Consider the following 20,246-nt stretch of genomic DNA (forward strand, 5'->3'; position numbering starts at 1 on the left):
TTTTCCCTTCTATAAATACTTTATATTGCACCAGATCGTATAGACTATCCATTCACTCTAAAAATTTGTGATAATAGAAGCGTAAAATATGTATCATTTTTTTAATTTCAAATTTTATTGTTATATTGGATGTTGAAAAATGATTTTAGAACTATCATCAAATTTCTTATGCCCATTGGGATGAGGATTCGAGGTGGGCCTTTATTTTGATTCCATAAAACCTAGCCTTATAGAAACTTCATACCGTCATGAGACTTAAAAAGTGCGAACGACCTGCTCCGTAGATCTTCGCATATGTCACTGATGACGCAAGAGTATTGACCCAGGCCTCTGTCTCCCTTAGCCACATGTTTTTGACTGATTGCGATTAGTACCAGACTAATGGTAGAAAGAGCTTGGGATTTACTTTAAGATGGAAATGTTGGGTTTATTGAGCATTTCATTCATTCATATGTATAGCCAAGGGTCTGGTGGAAGTGCGAGTGTGGTTCAGGCATTCCGCAGGAATCCGCAGGAAGGGAAATGGGTGAAGCAGAGAAGAGCAGAAAAAGAAGAGAGAGATGGTCTCTTCATGGGATGTCTGCTCTGGTCACTGGAGGCACCAAGGGAATTGGGTCTCTCTCTCTCTCCCCCCTAATTTTCTAGCTGCAATGTGTTAATTTCATTTATGCATACTCCTTTAATATACATATATATGACCCTACCAAAAGATTAAAAAAAAACCTTTATGTTGGTTTTGTGTATTTCTGACTCTGCTTTTTTTTGTATTTCACCCCATTACTGTTGGTTTTATCTGCATTTTCTTTTCCTTTGATTTACCTTTTTTTCTTAATGAGATGATTAAGACCGAAATTATTCATGTGCTGTGGGGATATACACAGGGGATATACCTAGTTTTGATCAATCTTTCCTGACAACTTTTTTTCTTACAAGGTATTTATCTTCTTCTTTTTTGGGGTAGTTCAGTGGTAGGAATCCAACCTGAGATGCAGCATTGCATGATGAGATCTTTGTTTTCATTATGCATAAAATTTATATGGATGATGATGATGATGAACGAAGATGATGATGATGATGCAAGAAAATATATATGGAAGTGATGGAGTAAATAGACTCTTGTATTGAGGAGGACCTTTTGCTTATTGACACTCAAGGAAACTGAGCCTTTGACATGGTTAAGCATCTCTTTCGGTGGAAGTCATGGAATTCATCAAGTGCATGATTTGAAATCTAGTGGGGATGAGTGGTTTCTCTTTGAAAGGGTGAATACCCAACACAAAAGGCTATTATGTGTTGATGATACAGAACACTTAAAGGAAATGCTTAGGAAAAATTATTGGAAATTGTATTATTGGAAATTGTGTTGTACAAATTTTTTCTGTTCTGCTGTTGTTTATTTGTTGTTAAGTTTGCTAACATAGTTGGGAACTGTGGTATATATAAATCAAATGGTACTGTATACATGTTACATACTTCTTAATACTAAAAGTCTAAAATTAACTCTATAGTTCAATTTGAATTTCAATCTTTGATTACTTAAGAACTTGCCTAGAGTGCCCAAAATCTTTCTGCAGATATGCTATTGTAGAAGAATTAGCTGGACTAGGAGCATCAATATATACTTGTGCTCGCACTGAAGTCGATCTCAACAAATGCTTAGATGAGTGGAAACGGAGGGGATTCAATGTACATGGTTCCGTTTGTGATTTGTCATCCCGTCCCAATCGGGAGAATTTGATGGAAGCTGTTTCTGCACATTTTAATGGGAAGCTGAATATCCTTGTAAGCTTATATTATTTATTCCTTTGCAGCATGCTTTGTAATTGAGTTCCATGTTCATTTTCTCCTAAAGCAGTAACCGTTACTTGAATAGTATTGAATAATCTTGAAAATGGGTAGATTCCATATAATTATTATCCCTTGACCTATCTTCCTGCAAAGGAGAAAGAACTCCTTATCCATCTTTAATGTCTACAAGTTGATGAAAAGCCGCACATTTGTTATTTCATATTCTAAAGTCGAATTGTGTTTACCTTTTAATGGTTGACAAATTGATGGATGATTATGTTAACCAAAGTATATGTGTAAAAATTCCCAGGACACTGCATAGTTTTCAACATGAAACCTTAACTCCACAATTATGGCATGATAAAGGCAGCAGGTGCTGTTGATTTGTAGATTTCGGTTTGTTGACTTTGTGAACTACTGTTAATCTCCAACATCCATCATTACGACTCGATGGTGAATGTCCCTGCAACACACCCATGTCTACTACTAATGCCTGGTTTAATTTCCTTTCATTAATGCTCTCAGCTTTGGTATAATATATGTAAATATCAGCTATGGCTTGTTTCTAAAATTTATTCCGTGGTAGTATTGTGTTCTAGTCTTTAGGTATATATTCCATTGTACAATTAGGCAAAGTTGTTTGAAAGCTCAGCATTTGTTACTATCTAGTGCTGGTTTATTTAGTTTATCTTTCCTGATTTCTTCCACAAGAAATTCAGAGCACCTGAGTAATAAATGCTCTAAATGTAACCTCTCTCTCATCCTTGAATAAATGTAACTCTTTCACCTCCCAAGTCTCGTTTTGGAGTGACATTGGTCGAACAAAGATTCCACCAGGGGATGTCAAATTATTTTTGAATTTTATTACTCTGCCCCAATAGAGAGCAACTCTTAGCTTGTGCAAAATTGCGCATCCACTTTTCAACATTTTTATGACCTTTTGGCTCTTTTCCTTCCTCTATTAGATCTATTCTTTTCATGCTCAGTTCCCTTTGGTTATTTTGTTATTCAAATTTTCATTTTTTTTTTTTCGAGTTTGTAATCTGTTATTTTGTTCTATAAGCATCAAACATGGTAGTATCTTTCAGGAATAACAATAACGATTGCCTTTTCCTTTTAACATTTATGAAGCTAATCACCGCATCTCCCAGGCATTAAATTCAGCTTAGTTGTAGTAGGTAATCAATAACCAGAAGAAAATAATTTTTTTAAGATATTTTGGGCTATGCTAGTCTTTATGTTGTTCCCATATTAACAGTTGGTTAATCGGTTCGTTTTGCTTGCTTTAGGTGAATAATGTTGGGACAAACTTTCGCAAACCAACGGTTGAGTATACAGCCGATGACTTCTCATTTTTAGTGTCAACCAACTTAGAGTCTGCTTACCACATGTGCCAACTCTCACATCGTCTCCTCAAAGCCTCAGAAGCAGGAAGCATTGTCTTCATCTCCTCTGTTGCTGCAGTGGTTGCTGTCAATGTTGGTAGCATATATCCAGCAACTAAAGGTAAACTAAAACTGTAACCTTGACATACTTCCTCTCACAAATAACAACAAAAGAGAAACTTTGATATTCTCTTGTGTGTAGAATGTTTAAATCTTTATTCAGCAGTCATATCTTGTGAGATTTGTCCTCTTGACAATCATAATCATTTGTTTTCTCTTAGCTGCAATGAATCAAATAACAAAGAACCTAGCTTGCGAGTGGGCAAAGGATAATATTCGGACCAACAGTGTGACACCATGGTTTATAAATACGCCGTTTGTGGAAGATGTATGCACTTTTCAACAGAAGTAATCATGGAATTAAAGATTATTTGTGGCAAATAAATCTCTTTGTGATTCATTTATTGTCTTTTTTCCACAGGTAATCGAGAATGAGGAGATTTTAGGGTCAATCATTGAACGAACTCCTATGCGGCGGATAGGGAAGCCTGAAGAAGTTGCATCTCTTGTTGCATTCCTTTGCATGCCAGCTGCATCTTATATCACAGGGCAAGTCATTTGTGTTGATGGTGCACTAACTGTAAATGGCTGGTATCCATGAGATGGACAATTCATTCTAGTACTTTTACTGGTACTCTCTCTCTGTCTGTGAAATGATTTAGGTTCCAAGGGATAACTGGAAATGATTTTAGTTCTGTAGTAAGGTTGGGGGCGTTTATGTCGGTTTCCAAATAATTGAGGGAGTAAACGGGCCTCTCTAGTGAGTAGCTGGAGTAGAACCAACACTTCCTAAAACTATTCAGCAGCAGACAGCGGTGAAAGTTGTTTTGCTTTTGATTCAGTGATCCATAAAACAGGGCCATGTGTATTGGTCCAATTATGTATGCCTATGGGTTTTGCTCTATGAAGTGAACTAAGTTTAAAGATTTTCATATTTCACTTTGAAGAGGAATTTCTTGACCATAATAAAGATGAAACCAGATTAATGTAGAATGATTAGATGTAATTTGCCTCACAATTACATAACCCCATACCCTTAATAATCAAATAGTCAAAAAATGAAGAAAAATGTGTTCTAATACATGCAGCATGCACTGAGATGTATCATTCCTTCATCAAAGCCAATAAATGGTTCGTTAAACTCTCAGTTGTTGACAATAAACAGTTCAAAGATGCTTGTAGTATATAGTTTTTGTTAGCTACATGTGTCATGGTATAAAAATCCAAGAGGTTGTGTAATGAAGAGTTAAATTTGTGCCCCTATAGGAACTTGAAAATTGGGTTTGTACCCAAGTTAAACCTAATTATGACAAATGCCAATTTCATGCATCAGTGTTAGAGGAATAATTATGGTGCTCTAGTTGTCGCCCAGAACCAGGCGTCGTAGCAAATGGGGTGAGGGTCCATTTGTGCTACAGTGGTCCCTTGGGGTGCCACTTTAGAAACCCAAGTAGAAGTGCACAAACTAAAAGAGCACAAGTGCTTGTTGAATGAGTCATTATAAAAATACCAATTTCTTCCCACTTAAATGTTGCATTTGTAGAAACGCTAACGGCGCATTGATCACAACATAAGCTGCATGCAAATTCAAGGTTAAGAAATTTATTGAACTATTTGAATTGTACCCACTAGGAGCATAGAATTGTAGAGAACTTACTATAGGAAGTATTTTATGATCAGATGACCATGGTGATGCTTTGATCATAAGGGTCATCACCATCAGTTCATCAGATTGAATTGGGGCAAGAGTGGGTCTTAGTCTTTTTTTTCTTTTTCTAAGAGTAGGTCTTAGTTATAAATTCAATAGTATATGTCACTATCCTTTATCACTATACAACCCATTGATTAGACGGTGATAACCCTAATGACCTTAATGTTGCAATGATCATATAGATCTTAGTAGACTACCTCATATGAGTCACAATGGAGGTTGAACATGCAACTTAAATACTCCATTCACTCACCCAATACCTCAGTAAGCATGAAGCCATATTTATTAGTAAAAATCACCTTGTCTTTTCTCAGGTAGGAAATTAGGATTCAAACTTTAGATTTGTCTTTTGGATCCTTAATTTCATGGACGTTAAGATATAGCATGTAGCAGCATTTTAAACGGATAGGATCTTGCCTGCTCTATGTGATTGGGACAATGTACCGATCATTCGATTTGGTCAAATATTGGCAATCTTGAGGTTTATAACAGTTGTTATGTATTGGTGAGGCCTTGTATATTGTCTAATTGAAATTTGAAAAGATCATGCTATATGAACCAAGTTGTATTTGATCTTCAAAACAATGGCTGCGGTAATATATCAAGGGTGCGGATTGTATAAAGTTGAGGCTCTAAATAATCAAAGCAAAGCACCTTCAAATAGTATCGAGAAATGTGGTTTTAATACTGGAAATCTTTGTGATAGCCTTAAAATATATTTTCATCTCTAATTATAAAATTTAAAGGTTAAAAAATAGTGTAGATTGAGCAGATCTATAGAAACTTGAAAATATTGAAAATTGACAGTCAAAATATTCATTACAAGATACACTATTTTCAAAACTTAAATCTATTTTTTTCTCAAACCTAAAGTCCATTTTTCTCTCATGGTCGTACATCTTGAGGTCGAGATAATCAATTTGAGAATATTTGAGCATCAAAACAACTACTTCTAGTAAATTTTTTGAGGTGCGCCCAATTATATGTGGTAAAGTCCATTATGTATGACAATTTTCAAATAACTAAAAATAAATTATTGCTTGTTTTCTATTTTTAAAAATTGAAGTACCAATGGCGAGAGGAGGGGGGGGGGGGGTTCTATGCTAGAGACAGAGGGAGTGGTAGCCACATCAATAGAGAGAGAGAGAGATGTGAATTATTTTGGGTATTTACTGTAATGGAGAAAGGGGTTATGAGTAGAGAGCGAGAGAAAGGGAGAGCTTGTGTTTATTGTAATGTATAAAGAGAGAGGTTTTGAGTTAGAGAGAAAAAGGAAGAACTTACATTTACAATAATGGAGAGAGAGATGTTATGAGCTAGAGAGAGAAAAAGGGAGAGCTTGTGTGTTGTGGTGCTCTAGTTTTGGTGGACATAAATGGTTATGAGCAACGGAGAGAGAGAGTTAGAGAGACGTAAATGGTTTTGGATATTTACTGTAATAGATAGAGAGAGAGGTGTTCTGAGTTTGAGAAAGAGAAAGGAAGAACTTACGTTTACGGTAATGGTGAAAGAGAGGTTCTGAGTTAGATAGAGAAATGGAGAGCTTGTATTTACAGTAATGTGGAGAGAGACGTTCTGAGTTTTTTTGGCAAGTAAGAGAGAGAAAAAGACTATGTTAAAGTTCGAGAGAGCATGATCATAGAGATTGAATGTAAAGCGAAGAAGAAAGATAACACAAGATTATGGAGAAAGAAGAAGAACACAAGATTATGGAGAAAGAAGAAGAACACAAGATTATGGAGAAAGAAGAAGAGAGGTAACATAAGATTTACGTGGTTCAGGCCAAATCCTTACGTTCACGGATCCAAAACATTTCATGGTTCAGACCAAAGTCTTACGTTCACGGATCCAAAGCCCAATCGCTACATCTTCCCTATTTGGATCAAAGATTACACAAATACGTGTCTCTATATATAGAGGACAATCACAATGAATCTTGGAGATAGGAAAATTATATGATGCTTATCACCAATAACTAACTTGACTAAGCAATTTGACTTGGTCTATCTTCAACACTCCCCCTCAAGTTGGTGCACCTAACTTGCCAAACTACAATACCCTCAAGTTGGTGCACAAAGTGAAGCGAAGTGCCTAACTTGCCTAACTTGCCAAACTAAAATGAGGTTTTTTCTTTTTGTGCGGAACGACACTTGGGGCCGGAGGTTTTCTTTTGCGCGGCACGGTTTCTTTTGTGCGGCACGACACTTTTTCTTTGCTTTTGCGTCGAAGCTTTTCTTTGCTTTTGCGCCGGAGGTTTTCTTTGCTTTTGCGCCGGAGGTTTTCTTTGCATTTGCGCCGGAGGTTTTCTTTGCTTTTGCGTCGGAGGTTTTCTTTTGTATTTGTGCCGGAGGTTTTCTTTTGCTTTTGCGTCGGAGGTTTTCTTTTGCCTTTGCGCCGAAGGTTTTCTTTTGCTTTTGCACCGGAGGTTTTCTTTTGCTTTTGCGGTGGAGATTTTCTTTTGAGCGGCACGGTTTTTTTTTGGACGGCACGACACTTGGGGCCGGAGGTTTTCTTTTGTGCGCGGCACGACATTTGGGGCACGACACTTGCGCCGGAGGTTTTCTTTGCTTTTTCACCGGAGGTTTTCTTTGCTTTTGCACCGGAGGTTTTCTTTGCTTTTGCGCGACACGGTTTTCTTTGCTTTTGCGAGGCACGGTTTCTTTTGCGCGGCACTTGGGGCCAGAGGTTTTCTTTGCTTTTGGGCAGGAGGTTTCTTTGCTTTTGCGCCGGCGGTTTTCATTGCTTTTGCAACGGAGGTTTTCTTTGCTTTTGCGCCAAAGGTTTTCCTTGTTTTCGAGCAGCACGGCACTTGGGGCCGGAGGTTTTCTTTGCATTTGGGCCGGAGGGTTTCTTTACTTTTGGGCCGAAGGTTTTCTTTGCTTTTGGGTCGAAGGTTTTCTTTGCTTTTGCGTCGGAGGATTTCTTTGCTTTTGCGCCGGAGGCTTTCTTGGTTTTGCGCCTGAGGTTTTCTTTTCTTTTGCGCCGGAGGTTTTCTTTACTTTTGCACAGGAGGTTTTCTTTGCTTTTGGGCCGAAGATTTTCTTTGCTTTTAGGCCGGAGATTTTCTTTGCTTTTGGGCCGGAGGTTTTCTTTGCTTTTGGGCTGGAGGTTTTCTTTGCTTTTGTCTCGGAGGTTTTCTTTGCTTTTGCACTAGAGGTTTTCTTTGCTGTTGTGCCGAAGGTTTTCTTTACTTTTGCGCCGGAGGATTTCTTTGCTTTTACGTCGGAGGTCTTTTTTGCTTTTGCGTCGGAGGTTTTCTTTGCTTTTGCGCAGCACGGCACTTGGGGCAGGAGGTTTTCTTTGCTTTTGTGCCGGAGGTCTTCTTTGCTTTTGGGCCGGAGGTTTTCTTTGCGTTTGCGCCGGAGGTTTTCTTTGCTTTTGCGCAGGAGGTTTTCTTTGCTTTTGCGCCGGAGGTTTCTTTGCTTTTGCACCAGAGGTTTCTTTGCTTTTGCGCAACCCAGCAAGTTTTCTTTGCTTTTGAGCAGCACGGCAGGTTTTCTTTGCTTTTGTGCAGGAGGTTTCCACTGCTTTAGCGCAGAAGGGTTTCTTTGCTTTTGTGCAGGAGGTTTTCTTTGCTTTTGCACAGCACGGCACTTGGGGCCAAAGGTTTTCTTTGGTTTTGCACCGAAGGTTTTCTTTGCATTTGAGCCGGAAGTTTTCTTTGTTTTGCGTAGGAGGTTTTATTTGCTTTTGCGCCGGAGGTTTTCTTTGCTTTTGCGCAGGAGGTTTTCTTTGCTTTTGCGCAGGAGGTTTTCTTTGCTTTTGCGCCGGAGGTTTTCTTTGCTTTTGCGCCGGAGGGTTTCTTTGCTTTTGCGCAGGAGGGTTTCTTTGATTTTGCGCCGGAGGGTTTCTTTGCTCTTGCGCAGGAGGGTTTCTTTGCTTTTGCCCAGGAGGGTTTCTTTGCTTTTTGCATAGGAGGGTTTCTTTGCTTTTGCACAGGAGGGTTTCTTTGCTTTTGCACATGAGGGTTTCTTTGCTTTTGCGCTGGAGGCTTTCTTTACTTTTGCGCAGGAGGTTTTCTTTGCTTTTGCACCGGAGGTTTTCTTTGCTTTTGCGTAGCACGGCACCAAGTGCCGAATTGCTTTTGCACAACACGACACTTGGGGCCGGAGGTTTTCTTTTGCTTTGCTTTGGCACCGGAGGTTTTCTTTGATTTGCTTTGGCACCGTAGGTTTTCTTTGCTTTGGCACCGGAGGTTTTCTATGCTTTGACGCCGAAGGTTATCTTTGCTTTGGTGCAGGAGGTTTTCTTTGCTTTTGCACCGGAGGTTTTCTTTGCTTTTACGCCAGAGGTTTTCTTTGCTTTTGCGTAGGAGGTTTTCTTTGCTTTTGCGCAGGACGGTACCAAGTCTCGAATTGCTTTTGCGCAACATGGCACTTGGGCCGGAGGTTTTCTTTGCTTTGCTTTGGCCCCAGAGGTTTGCTTTGCTTTGGCGCCGGAGGTTTTCTTTGCTTTGGCGCCAGAGGTTTTCTTTGCTTTGGCGCCGAAGGTTTTCTTTGCTTTGGCGCTCGAGGTTTTCTTTTCTTTGGCGCAGGAGATTTTCTATGCTTTTGCGCAGGACGGCACCAAGTGCCGGATTGCTTTTGCGCAGCACGACACTTGGGGCACTTGGGGTCGGCGGTTTTCTTTGCTTTGCTTTGGCACCGGAGGTTTGCTTTGCTTTAGCGCCGAAGGTTTTCTTTGCTTTGGCGTCGGAGGTGTTCTTTACTCTGGCGCCGGAGGTTTACTTTTGCTCTGACGCCGGAAGTTTTTTTTGCTTTGGCGCCGAAGGTTTTCTTTGCTTTGGCGCCGGTGGTTTTCTTTGCTTTGGCGCCGTAGGTTTTCTTTGCTTTCGCGCCAGAGGTTTTCTTTGCTTTTGCGCCGGAGGTTTTCTTTGCTTTTTCGCCGAAAGTTTTCGTTGCTTTTGCGTAGGAAGTTTTCTTTGCTTTTGCGCCGGAAATTTTCTTTGCTTTAGCGCTGGTGGTTTTCTTTGCTTTTGCGCTGGAGGATTTCTTTGCTTTTGCACCGGAGGTTTTCTTTGCTTTTGCGCCGGAGGTTTTCTTTGCTTTTGCGCCGGAGGTTTTCTTTGCTTTTGCGTCGGAGGTTTTCTTTGCTTTTTGCGTCGGAGGTTTTCTTTGCTTTTGTACAGGAGGTTTTCTTTGCTTTTGCGCCGGAGGTTTTCTTTGCATTTGCACCGGAGGTTTTCTTTGCTTTTGCGCCGGAAGTTTTCTTTGCTTTTGCGCTTGAGGTTTTCATTGCTTTTGCGCTGGAGGTTTTCATTGCTTTTGCGCTGGAGGTTTTCTTTGCTTTTGCGCCGAAGGTTTTCTTTGCTTTTGCGTCGAAGGTTTTCTTTGCTTTTGCGCAACACGACACTTTGGACCAGAGGTTTTCTTAACTTTTGCACAGCACGGCACTTGGGGCCGGAGGTTTTCTTGACTTTTGCGCAGTACAACACTTGGGGCCAGAGGTTTTATTTGCTTTTGCGCAGCACGACACTTGTGGGGGGAGGTTGGGGTCAGTGGTTTTCTCTTGTTTAGCGCAGCACGACACTTGGTAGGGCTAGAGGTTTTCTTTGCTTTTGCGCAGCATGACACTTGGGGCCGGAGGTTTTCTTTGCTTTTGCGCAGCACGACACTTGGGGCCAGAGGTTTTCTTTTCTTTTGCGCAGCACGACACTTGGGACCGGAGGTTTTCTCTGCTTTTGCTCAGCACGACACTTGGGAGGGCCGGAGGTTTTCTTTGTGTTTACGCAGCACGACACTTGGGGTCGGAGGTTTTCTTTGCTATTGCGCAGCTGCACTTGGGCCCGGAAGTTGGGGCCGGAGGTTTTCTCTACTTTTGCGTAGCACGACACTTGGGGTCGGAGGTTTTCTTTTGCGTGGCACAGAACGGAGGTTTTCTTTTGCATGGCAAAGAACTTGGGGTAGGTTTTCTTTGCTTTTGGGCAGCACGGCACTAGGGGTCACGACACTTGAGGGTGCACTTGGGGTCATGACACTTGGGGTTGGAGGTTTTCTTTTGTGCGGCACAGAACAAAGGTTTTCTTTTGCATGGCAAAGAACTTGGGGTAGGTTTTCTTTGCAAAGAGGTTTTCTTTTGCGAGGCAAAGAAATGAGGTTTTCTTTTGCGCGGCAAAGAAAGGAGGTTTTCTTTTGCATGGCAAAGAAAGGAGGTTTTCTATTGTGCGGCAAAGAAAGGAGGTTTTCTATTGCGCGGCAAAGAAAGGAGGTTTTCTAGTGTGTGGCAAAGAAATGAGGTTTTCTATTGCGCGGCAAAGAAATGATGTTTTCTATTGCGCAGCAAAGAAATGAGGTTTTCTTTGCCACGTTTTCTTTTGCGCAGCACAGAACGGAGGTTTTCTTTTGCACGACAAAGAACTTGGGGTAGGTTTTCTTTGCAAAGAGGTTTTCTTTTGCACGGTAAAGAAAGGAGGTTTTCTATTGCGCAGCAAAGAAAGAAGGTTTTCTATTGCGCAACAAAGAAAGGAAGTTTTCTTTAGCGCGGCAAAGAAAGGAGGTTTTCTTTTGCGCGACAAAGAAAGGAGGTTTTCTTTTGTGCAGCAAAGAAAGGCGGTTTTCTATTGCGCGGCAAAGAAAGGAGGTTTTCTATTGCGCGACAAAGAAACGAGGTTTTCTATTGCGCGGCAAAGAAAGGAGGTTTTCTATTGCGCGGAAAAGAAATGAGGTTTTCTATTGCGCGGCAAAGAAAGGAGGTTTTCTATTGCGCGAAAGAAAGGAGGTTTTCTTTGTTCTATTGCGTGGCAAAGAAATGAGGTTTTCTTTGTTCTAATGCACGGCAAAGAAAGGAGGTTTTCTATTGCGCGGCAAATAATGGAGGTTTTCTTTTGCGCGATAAAGAACGGAGGTTTTCTTTTGCGCGGCAAAGAACGAAGGTTTTCTTTTGCGCGGCAAAAACAGAGGTTTTTTTCTGCTAGGCAAAGAACGGAGGTTTTCTTTTGCGCGGCAAAGAACAGAGGTTTTCTTTTGCTAGGCAAAGAACAGAGGTTTTCTTTTGCGCGGCAAAGAACGGAGGTTCTCTTTTGAGCGGCAAAGAACGGAGGTTTTCTTTTGCGCGATAAAGAATGGAGGTTTTCTTTTCCGCGGCAAAGAACAGAGGTTTTCTTCTTTTAGATTTTCTTTTGCGCGGCAAAGAACGGAGGCTTTCTTTTGCGCGGCAAAGAACAGAGGTTTTCTAATGCGCGGCAAAGAATGGAGGTTTTCTATTGCGCGGCAAAGAACAAAGGTTTTCTATTGGGCGGCAAAGAACGGAAGTTTTCTATTGCGCGGCACAGAACATAGGTTTTCTATTGCGCGGCAAAAAATGAAGGTTTTCTTTTCCATGGCGAAGAAAGGAGGTTTTCTTCTTTTAGGTTTTCTTTTGCGCGGCAAAGAACGGAGGTTTTCTTTTGCGCGACAAAGAACAGAGGTTTTCTTTTACGCGGTAAAGAACGGGGGTTTTCTTTGCGTTTTCTTCTTTTAGGTTTTCTATTGCGCGGCAAAGAACGGAGGTTTTCTGTTGCGCGGCAATGAACGGAGGTTTTCTATTGCGCGGCAAATTACGAACGTTTTCTATTGCGCGACAAAGAACGGAGGTTTTTTATTGCGCGACAAAGAACGAAGGTTTTCTTTTGCGCAGCAAAGAACGAAGGTTTTCTATTGTGCGACAGAGAACAGAGGTTTTCTATTGCGCGGCAAAGAAAGGAGGTTTTCTATTGCGCGGCAAAAAAAGGAGGTTTTCTATTGCGCGACAAAGAAAGGAGGTTTTCTAAAGGAGGTTTTCTATTGCGCAATGAAGAAAGAAGGTTTTCTATTGTGCAGCAATGAAAGGAGGTTTTCTATTGCGCGGCAAAGAAATGAGGTAGGAGGTTTTCCATTGCACGGCAAAGAAAGGAGGTAGGAGGTTTTCTATTGCTTGACAAAGAAAGGAGGTAAGTGGTTTTCTATTGCGCGGCAAAGAAAGGAGGTAGGTGGTTTTCTTTTGCACGGCAAAGAAATGAGGTTTTCTTTTCGCGACAAAGAACAGAGGTTTTCTTTTGCGCGGCAAAGAACAGAGGTTTTCTTTTGCGCGGCAAAGAACAGAGGTTTTCTTTTGCACGGCAAAGAACGGATGTTTTCTTTTGCGCTGCACAGAACGAAGGTTTTCTTTTGCGCGGCAAAGAACGAAGGTTTTCTTTTGCCCCGCAAAGAACGGAGGCTTTCTTATGCGCGGTAAAGAACAGAGGTATTCTTATGCGTGGCAAAGAACGGAGGTTTTTTTTTGCGCAGCAAAGAATGGAGGTTTTCTTTTGCACAAAAAAGAACGGAGGTTTTCTTTTGCGCGGCAAAGAACGGAGGTTTTCTTTTGCGCGGTAAAGAACATAAGTTTTCTTTTGCGCGGCAAAGAACGGAGGTTTTCTTTTGCGCGGCAAAGAACGGAGGTTTTCTTTTGAGCGGCAAAGAACTGCACGGCAAAGAACGGAGGTTTTCTTTTGCACGACAAAGAACTTGGGGCAGGAGGGTTCGGGTTCTATGCCAGGAGGGTTTCGCCGGAGGTTTTCTTTGCTTTTGCTTCTGTGCCAGGAAGTTTTCGCCGGAGGTTTTCTTTGCTTTTGTGCAGCACGGCACTTGGGGTGGGGGCCGGAGGTTTTCTTTTGCATGGCACAGAGAAATTGGGGTTTTCTTTTGTGCGGCACAGAGAAATTGGGGGTTTCTTTTGCGGCACAGAACTGGGGGTAGGGTTCATGTTTTGTGGGAGGAGGAGGTTTTCTTTTGCGCGGCACAGAACTTGGGGGCTTTTCTTGCAGGGTTTCTTTTGCTGCATAGAACTTGGGGCAGGGTTCAGGTTTTGTGCCAGGAGGAGGTTTTCTTTTACGCGGCACAGAACTTGGGGGGTTTTCTTGCAGCACAGAACTTGGGGCAGGGTTCGGGTTCTGTGGCTGGAGGTTTTCGCCGGAGGTTTTCTCTACTTTTGGGTTTGGGTTCTGTGCCAGGAGGTTTTCGTCGGAAGTTTTCTTTGCTTTTGAGCAGCAAAACCCTTGGGGGCTGGAGGATTTCTTTTGCGCTGCCGCAAATAATTTGAGGCCGGAGGTTTTCTTTTGCGGGGGAAAGAACTTGGGGCAGGAGGTTTTCTTTTGCTTTGATATCGGCAAGACGTTTTCTTTTGCGCGGGAAAGAACTTGGGGCAGGAGGTTTTCTTTTGCTTTGATATCATGTTAAAGTTCGAGAGAGCCTTGAATGTAAAGAGAAGAAAAGAAGAGAGATAACACAAGATTATGGAGAGAGAAGAAGAGAGATACACAAGATTTACGTGGTTCAGGCCAAAGTCTTACGTCTATGGATACAAAGCCCAATAGCTATATCTTCCCTATTTGGATCAAAGATTACACAAATACGTGCCTCTTTGTCTATCTGCACCAGACTAGGGGTAATGGTGAGGGGAGAGAGAGAAGAGAAGGGTAAGGTGGGAGAAGAAATGTCAGAGCATTAAATGCATGGAAAGCATTTAATGCATAGGGAAGGAGCTTTAAAACGATTTCAAATGTAGGCAAATCGTCCATTACATCACAGTTAATCCCCGCTGTTGGGTGCATATCTCTCATATGTTCTAGTGGGCTAAACTCATTCCTAACCCATTCAAACTTTGCAGCTCTCTTTCTCTCTCATCTTGGAAGCTTGGGGCCCTCTCTCTATTCCCAAAGCTTGGGGCCCTCTCTCTATTCGCATTCACAGTAGGGCTTTGAAGCCTTTAATCTTTCTCTCGTCTTGGAAGCTTGGGGCCCTCTCTCTCTTGAACCTGATTTACAACACTCTCTCTCTCTCATCTTAAAAGCTTGGGGGCCCTTTCTCTCTCTAACCCCATTTATAACAGGGCTTTGCAACCCTCTCTATCTCACTCTCTCTCTCCTCTTGGAAGCTTGAGGCTCTCTCTAACCCAATTTACAACATGGCATTACTCTTATATTGGAATCGTGGGCACTCTCTCTCTCTCTCTCTGACCCCATTCACATTAGTGCTAACTCATTCATTGAACGGCTCCTCTGTCTTGTCTTGGTAGCTTGGGACCTCTCTCTCTAACCCATTCACAGCCGGGCTTTGCAGCTCTCTATCTCTCTCTCATGTCTTGAAAGCTTGGAGCCCTCTCTCTCTCTCTAACCTTGTTGGCATATGGATACTCTGTTAGTATTGATATACATCATTAAAGATGCAAATATACATCTCTTGATAAGGTTAGATGTCAATAGGTATCTCTTGAAAGCTTGGGCCCTCTCTCTCTCTAACCATATTAGCATATGGATACCTTGTTAGTATTGATATATATCATTAAAGATGCATATATATCTCTTGATAAGGTTAGATGTCAATAGGTATCTCACGTTTAATTAGTAATTATCCATAATCTTTGGTACCGATCCAGAACTGTTATTTCTGTATATTTGGGCTTTAGGCCCCCGAATAGAACAATATTTCAGAAACTCTCTTTATTAATTAATCAAAAATATACAAGACTATACCGCTAATAACAGTTTTGGATAGATACCAACTGTTATGGATTATCACTAACTAATCTTGAGAAACCTATTGACACCTAACTTTATCAAGAGATGTATATGTATCTCTAACGAAGTATACTACTACTAACAAGATATTCATACGCTAACAAACTTCATTAGCAACAGGGCTATATAACCCTTTGTCTCTCTCTCTTTGAAGCTTTGAGCCCTCTCTCTCTAACCCCATTCTCAGTAGGTCTTTTTTGCTATGGATGAATCCAACATTATAGGTTTCAAAGCTGGTCTATTACACATTTGTCTCAAGAATCGCTGGAAGCTTACCAGTGGCACTTTCGAGTCCAAGTGCCAAAAAACAGGTAGGCGCGGGGTGGCCGCTCAACCGCCTTGCACATCCAGTCCCCAACCCCTCTCTCGCAAGAGATGTCTGGTGTAGTGTTTCTAGGATGAGTGAGCAATCCAAAACTGAGAAACATGATAACAAAGAAAAAGAAAATCGAGTGTCGCCTAACAATCACAATGTCCCGATAACGGACTCGAGACGGTGAACTTCATAACCTCGATGAAAGTCAAGAGGATCAAGAGATGGAAGAATTTCCCCAACCTGAAGAGCTCGAATCCCACGTCGAACAATTCAAGAAGCGATTCGACAGTAACTCAATGGCTACCATCGAAGAGACAATCGACGTCAACCTGGGATCCAAAGGAAACCCATGATTGATCAGGATTGGAATTTCTCTGTCACCCGAAGAACGGGAAAACTTGATCTCCTTTATCAAGGAATATCGAGATGTCTTCGCCCGGTTCCTATAGGCCATTTGCTATTTCCCACTAGGGTTAAATCCAGATCTGGTGCAACATCACCTTGTTTTCCATGAAGGAGCCAAACCAGGGTTAAATCCAGATCTGGGTTAAATCCATATCTGGTGCAACATCACCTTGTTTTCCATGAAGGTGCAACATCACCTTGTTTTCCATGATCATCATATCTATTATGATTTCCCTTTTTATTGAAGGCTGAAAATAACCATGGAAAATTCTCGGTTCTATTGAAGGCTGAAAATAACCATGGAAAATTCTCGGTTCTATTGAAGGCAGAAAATAACCATGGAAAATTCTCGGTTCTATTGAAGGCTGAAAATAACCATGGAAAATTCTCGGAGAAAAAGTGCTTTTAGAGAGCTTTGTTTTGTTTGGCCTTTCCATAATCTCCATCTTTGGCGTACCTACTAGGATACGCGAGGTGGGCTAACCTTATACTTTCATATATATATATATATATATGAAAAAGTTTATATAGAGCCGTAACTCTGAATGTTGAACTTGAGCTGCAGCTACTTTCACCGTTCATTAACTCAGACGGTAGTGATTTTGCACGCCGCCTAAAAAGAAACCGGGGCGTTCCGGTTACCCATCACGTCTTGAAGAACCTGACAAAAAAAAAAAAAATACACTCTCGCACTTCTCTCTCTCTCCCTTCCCTCAATCTTCTCTCTCTACACCTCTTTCGTGCAATCTTCTCTCTCTATCCACTCTCAACTTTCTATCTCTTTTCTCACGCTGTCCCTAATGCTCCTCCCTCAATCTTCTATCTTTCAAGTTTCTCTCTCTAAATTTTTTGGTTTTTACCTCTGCCTCTATTCTCTGTTATTCTCTTTGTTTTTCCTTTTTATCTTTTATTCTCTCTCCGGTTTCCCGGTTTCAGATTTAAAATCCAGTGCAACATATCCATGGTCTATTTTATTGGATGGTAGATTAGAGTGAAGCTCTTATTGTGAGATTTGAGCTTCGGCTATGTCTTGGCTACCAACCCCTCCTTACCCAGTACATTCAGGGACGGCAAATGAAATGGTTTGTCCACTGTTTCTAATCTTGGGATGGATTTGGAAGTACAACCATTCTTTCTCTCAAGAGAGTGGTAAGTTTCATCTTCACTCTCTAAACTTTTGGGCTTTCTCTCTCTAGTGGATTTGAATGGATGAATTGGAGTTTTTATTTTCCATCATCAACAGTAGAGGTTGGACTTTGAAGTACAACCATTTTATCTCTTAAAAGGGTGGTAAGTTTTATGTTTCTCTCTCTAGGATTATTGGGCTTTTTATCTCTCTAAACTTTTCACTGTTGGCTTTAGGCCTTGATTTAAGGTCACCTTAAAACAATGGCGAAATGATTTTTCATAGATAGCATTATCAGAAAAATGGCATGCTCTAAGGCTTTCTTGTAATTTTTGGTTGCGTACCTCGATTGACCAGCAATTTACCTTCTTATATAATTGCATTTTATGGATATAATTTTAGCCTACGAATGGATTAACTTGCATTTTCTTTTGCAATAAGATAATTTGAATATTAAATGCTTGGCAAGTTTCTTAGATCTAGCTCTTATAGTTGCTGAATTTAGGCATTTCAATTTTCAATTGTTGTTTTTTTATCTTATCTTCGTAAAGGAATATTGATGTAAATTATCTTTGAAGTTTAAACTGGATTGTGTGACTTCTTACTCTTTTTTCTTCTGATTGATTTGAATCCTTGTTTCCCTCTATGCATTGCAAATGGTATGATTATACATATTTCTTTCTTGTGAGCTTACTTTGCTACTTGGATGTTATGGATGTCATTTACTTAATATTGTCTAGTATTGGAACCTAGTATATGGAAAATTGTTACTTGAAAATTTATTGTTCAAACACTCAAATATTACTAAGTTGTTATTTTATGCATATTTTGGTACAGGAGGGCCAGTATTGAGGGCACAGGTAACCTTCCAAGGGAGCACAAGTAATCCTCAATGGATCATAATTGACACCACGGAACCTTTTTTTACCTTTTTGAGCTTATGGTTCATTGTATCCTTTTTGTATCTATTGTTCAGTTAGTTTTTTGGATGTATGGTATTTTTTGAGTTACCTCACCTTTTTGGACAGAGCACCCAGGTTGTGGGCTGCCTATTTTTTATGTACTCTGCATACTTTCTGTTTATACTTATATTAACAATTTTTTGAAAAAAATACATATCTTTTTTGCGAATAGAGTTTTGGATGCTAATTAGATCTCTTGGGGGTGTATAACTACATAGCTTCTTTGTGTAAATTTTAAGACGATTTGAATGTGGTAAATAGTGTGCTATCGTTTTGATTCATGCAAGTACTGGTTGTAGGATTTTTATGTTCATTGAATTTGTGATGAGCCCATTATTGTGATGTTAAGACGTTCATCCATCTGTTTCAACATGTGTTTCATGTGTGATTTGGACTATGTTTGGATAAGTTGCAGGTCATACATAATATGATTGTTATTGCAACTATGGGTCTTTTTGATTTTTGACCAAATGCTGCTACTTTACTTCATAATGTGTTCATAATATGTATATGTTGATCTCAGGGTTAGCATATATAGGATGTTAGTAACATGTGTTGCAAGTCATATGAGCTATATGCAACCTTATGGTGGAAGTCTCTGTTATTTCATGTCTAGCTTCTTGTTGTGTAACTGTTACAAAATTTTTTCCCTTTTTTATCATACTTTGTACATACTCACATATTGAAATAGATCAAGTATGTAAATTGAATAAAGTTGTGTAGGAGCTAGAATCTCTTTCAAATTCAACATAGTTTTGATCGTTGGCAGACTGTTGATGTTTTGTACTTGGCTTCTATGTCAATGGTTAATGCAGCCCCTAGTTTGAGAAGACTTCATCACAATATTTGCTACCAACTTGTGCTAGGTTCAGTCAGTCCATTATGCAACAAATTGCCATGCAATTAGCTCTTCATATTTTTTTTGGCATTAGTGAACACACTATTAACAATTATTTATATACTTCTGGCAGCGTGTACACACTTTTAACAATGTGCATATGTTGATTTCAATGCTTGTATGTTGTTGATAATGTGTATATCATATGAGCTTCTTATTTTGATTAATAGCTTGACTTGTAGGCTTTATTTAGAGTTTGTGTTGTTTAACTAGAATATATGTTGATTAATACAAGTCTAGGATGAGTTGCAGGTCATACATACTACGATTGGTTATTACAACATTTGGTCTTGTTGGATTAGGGCCTCACAATGAGGTCTAGAGCTATTGCTTGCATTTGAAGAAGGAGATTGGGCTTAAATGTAGAGCGGCATAGATTGGTCTGTAGAAAGTACAACTAAGGCAACAGGAATTTGGATCGGCATAGATTGGCCTTAAATGTTGCAGCATCGCAATTGTTTGATATTCTATGGCAAAAAGTTTGGCAACTATTTTGAGGGTCTCCACTTTATTGATATGGGAATGTAATAACCTTTTCATGATGACAAGTGCTTGTAAAATGCTATGCTATCAATTGATAAATGTGTAAATTTATAGACGATTTCAGTTTGTTAAAGAATGTGTTATTTTGATTGATGCACGTATTTGTTCCAGGATTTTTATGTTCATTGAATTTGAGTTGTGCTCATTGTTGTGATGTTGAGATGCTCAAACAATTGTTTATAATTATTGCTTATTTTTCTTGGTCATGTATATATTTCAGCAGGGGTTTAATGTTTGATTTGAGTAAATGGATTGAAAGGACAGTATTAATATAGCAAGGCAAGTTATGCCAGCAAAATCTTAACTATCTTGTTGATCTTCAATTGGTTGGATGATGGGGATTTGTTTTGTTCAAATTTGCGATGGTAATTAGCAAGTAGAGAGAGAATCTTAGCTCTAGAAGTTTCTAATCCTCAAGAGAGAGAAAGAGAGACAATCTTACCTACATAAGTTCTAAATTTGTGTATGTGTTTGAGAGAGAGAGAGAGAGAGATGGTGGGGGTTTTCAACCAAACGTCTCTATGTTGTAAGCGTCTTCT

The 20,246-nt window shown here is 40.2% G+C and overlaps 1 protein-coding gene and 1 long non-coding RNA gene across 4 annotated transcripts; both read left to right on the forward strand.

The window, feature by feature from the left end:
- Positions 1 to 473: 473 nt before the first annotated feature.
- LOC18436266 (tropinone reductase homolog At2g29290) lies at positions 474 to 4,165 on the forward strand. Of its 2 annotated transcripts, none has more exons than XM_020668415.2 (5): positions 474 to 614; positions 1,555 to 1,782; positions 3,078 to 3,294; positions 3,455 to 3,561; positions 3,655 to 4,165. In XM_020668415.2, exons 1-5 carry the CDS (start codon positions 561 to 563, stop codon positions 3,832 to 3,834), a joined length of 786 nt encoding a protein of 261 aa, XP_020524074.2. In that variant the 5' UTR covers positions 474 to 560; the 3' UTR covers positions 3,835 to 4,165. The 2 variants fall into 2 exon arrangements, with proteins under 2 accessions (XP_020524074.2, XP_011624141.2); XM_011625839.3 differs by having other exon boundaries at positions 1,575 to 1,782.
- Positions 4,166 to 17,146: 12,981 nt separating this feature from the next.
- LOC110007409 (uncharacterized) lies at positions 17,147 to 19,861 on the forward strand. 2 transcript variants are annotated; one of them, XR_016060457.1, is made up of 3 exons: positions 17,147 to 17,327; positions 18,142 to 18,164; positions 19,417 to 19,861. It is a non-coding gene; the product is annotated as an uncharacterized LOC110007409 (long non-coding RNA). The 2 variants fall into 2 exon arrangements; XR_016060458.1 differs by having other exon boundaries at positions 17,189 to 17,327; positions 19,405 to 19,861.
- The last annotated feature ends 385 nt before the right edge of the window (positions 19,862 to 20,246 follow it).

This window comes from Amborella trichopoda, chromosome 8 (assembly GCF_054954075.1).
Source record: "Amborella trichopoda isolate Santa Cruz 75 chromosome 8, AtrichopodaSantaCruz75HAP2 v2.0, whole genome shotgun sequence".
Lineage (NCBI taxonomy): Eukaryota > Viridiplantae > Streptophyta > Magnoliopsida > Amborellales > Amborellaceae > Amborella > Amborella trichopoda.

Excerpts from the sequence above, each read along its gene's own strand:
- LOC18436266 (XM_011625839.3), top strand. The coding sequence starts at position 523 with ATGGGTGAAGCAGAGAAGAGCAGAAAAAGAAGAGAGAGATGGTCTCTT. Across the intron at positions 615-1,574 it reads GGAGGCACCAAGGGAATTGG|ATATGCTATTGTAGAAGAAT; the intron begins GTCTCTCTCTCT and ends ATCTTTCTGCAG. Across the intron at positions 3,295-3,454 it reads CATATATCCAGCAACTAAAG|CTGCAATGAATCAAATAACA; the intron begins GTAAACTAAAAC and ends GTTTTCTCTTAG.